The sequence below is a fragment of the Salvelinus sp. IW2-2015 genome, unplaced genomic scaffold (genome assembly GCF_002910315.2).
Source record: "Salvelinus sp. IW2-2015 unplaced genomic scaffold, ASM291031v2 Un_scaffold3925, whole genome shotgun sequence".
Classification (NCBI taxonomy): domain Eukaryota; kingdom Metazoa; phylum Chordata; class Actinopteri; order Salmoniformes; family Salmonidae; genus Salvelinus; species Salvelinus sp. IW2-2015.
Genome location: NW_019945199.1, coordinates 69,982 through 72,335, shown reverse-complemented (window position 1 = coordinate 72,335; position 2,354 = coordinate 69,982). Strand labels below are relative to the sequence as shown.

The 2,354-nt window shown below is 39.8% G+C and overlaps 1 protein-coding gene across 1 annotated transcript in view; it reads left to right on the top strand.

The window, feature by feature from the left end:
- Window positions 1-1,694, top strand: part of LOC139026120 (peripherin-like) — a gene marked incomplete at its 5' end in the record, with an annotated part of 5,354 nt that extends 3,660 nt beyond the window's left edge. Inside the window, one exon of the mRNA XM_070441418.1 lies at window positions 984-1,694. Coding sequence (XP_070297519.1) covers window positions 984-1,025 — 42 coding nt within the window. The remainder of the gene's footprint in view (window positions 1-983) is intronic.
- Window positions 1,695-2,354: the final 660 nt, after the last annotated feature.

Below are 2,354 nucleotides of genomic sequence, written 5' to 3'. Positions count from 1 at the left end.
CATAGTAGTATGATAGGTGTTGTTTTACAGGGTTAGCCATAGTAGTATGATAGGTGTTGTTTTACAGGGTCAGTCATAGTAGTATGATAGGTGTTGTTTTACAGGGTCAGTCATAGTAGTATGATAGGTGCAGTGTAATGTGTTGTTTTACAGGGTCAGTCATAGTAGTATGATAGGTGTTGTTTTACAGGGTCAGCCATAGTAGTATGATAGGTACAGTGAAATGTGTTGTTTTACAGGGTCACCCATAGTAGTACGATAGGTACAGTGACATGTGTTGTTTTACAGGGTCGGCCATAGTAGTACGACTCCCCAGGAGCAAATTAGGGTTAAGTGCCTTGCACAAGGGCACATCGACTGATTTCTCACCTTGGGTATTCAAACCCGCGATCTTTCGCTTACTGCCCCAAACGTTCTAAACGCTAAGCTGCCCGCTGCGCACCGCCAGCGACTCTGACACACAGCGATGTCACCCATAAGAACGCGGAGTGGTCTATGGTAAGCAGTATCCAATGGGTTTGAAGAAGTGGCAGCAGCGTTTATATCGATGATGTCGCCCGTAGTCAAAGGCTGACAGGAACATCGACTGAACAAATGTTTTCCTTACAACCAAGCAATATATATCTGTAGAACAAGCCCAGTTTAAAGTCTCCGTTTCTTTCGTTAGCTCGTCTGCGTGTTTTTTAAATGACAACTTGTCATCGAACCAAATTCCCAAGGTATTTATATAAAGGGGACTCGTTCATTATCGTATTTTGTATTCTGTTGTATTTTGTAAAAAAAAAAAAGTTGTGTAATTGTACGATGCAGGGCTCCCTTGTGAAAGAGACATTGGTCTCAATGGGACTCCCTGTTGACAGAAAGGTACAATAAACAAGTCAAATAAAAATCTATACACGTCGTCTCTCTGGGCTATCTGTTTGTTGTCTCTCTCTCTGTGCCTGACCTCTGAACCTTGGACTGACTCTCCTCTCCTTCCATAGGTGGTCAGTGAATCTACACAGCACCAGCAGGACATCATGTAAACAACAACAACAATAACAAACGAAGCAACAACAAGTTAAAACATTTTTTTTAAGGCCGTTTACATACCAAGATACAAGGGCTGCTCTAGTTAGCTTTTCTAAGGAACGTCTCTTTTGAAAGGTCTCTTTTTGAGAGCGAGTGAGTTATTAACACCTTACGAAGTGTTATAACCACCTTACAAAGGGTTAGGTATGTTCATAACTCACTAACTCCTAGCAATCAGATTTTATATGACCGATCACCAAAGGAGAAGAAGACAGAAGACAATGCTACCGTAATCAGAAGACAATGTTACCGTAATCAGAAGGCAATGTTACCGTAATCAGAAGGCAATGTTACCGTAATCAGAATACAATGTTACCGTAATCAGAAGGCAATGTTACCGTAATCAGAAGGCAATGTTACCGTAATCAGAAAGCAATGTTACTGTAATCAGAAGGCAATGCTACTGTAATCAGAATACAATGCTACCATAATCAGAAGACAATGTTAATGTAATCAGAATACAATGTTACCGTAATCAGAATACAATGTTACCGTAATCAGAATACAATGTTAATGTAATCAGAATACAATGTTACTGTAATCAGAAGACAATGTTAATGTAATCAGAATACAATGTTAATGTAATCAGAATACAATGTTACAGTAATCAGAAGACAATGTTACCGTAATCAGAATAAATGTTACAGTAATCAGAAGGTGGGAACAAGGTGGAATGAAAGTCAAGTCAGGCCCTGGCCAGAACAGAACACGCATGGCTAGAGGGGATCTCCAGAATGTCAAGAGTTGTATCTCTGTAGTGCACGTTTCTTTGTGTGTGTGTGTGTGTGTCAGAAAGGGTCTATCTGCTTCATAATGTTTCACAGCCGATGATCTGAAATAAAATACTTTGTATGTTGATTTGCCTTTTATTTACCCACCACCTCTGTGTGTAAATTGCTATCAAGTGAGAGTAACTGTATCAGTCAAGCTTGGGTCATATTTTATTCAGTGGATTAACGGTGGATTAACAGTGGATTAACAGTGGATTAACAGTGGATTAACGGTGGATTAACGGTAGATTAACGGTGGATTATCGGTGGATTAACGGTGGATTAACGGTGGATTAACGGTGGATTAACGGTAGATTAACGGTGGATTAACGGTGGATTAACGGTGGATTAACGGTAGATTAACGGTGGATTAACGGTGGATTAACGGTAGATTAACGGTGGATTAACGGTGGATTAAAACATGGATGGGTTTATTGATGAGCTACCCGTTTTTTTCACATTGTACTATAACAGATCTGAGTGTTTTACAGTGGAGTAACAATGATTTAGTTT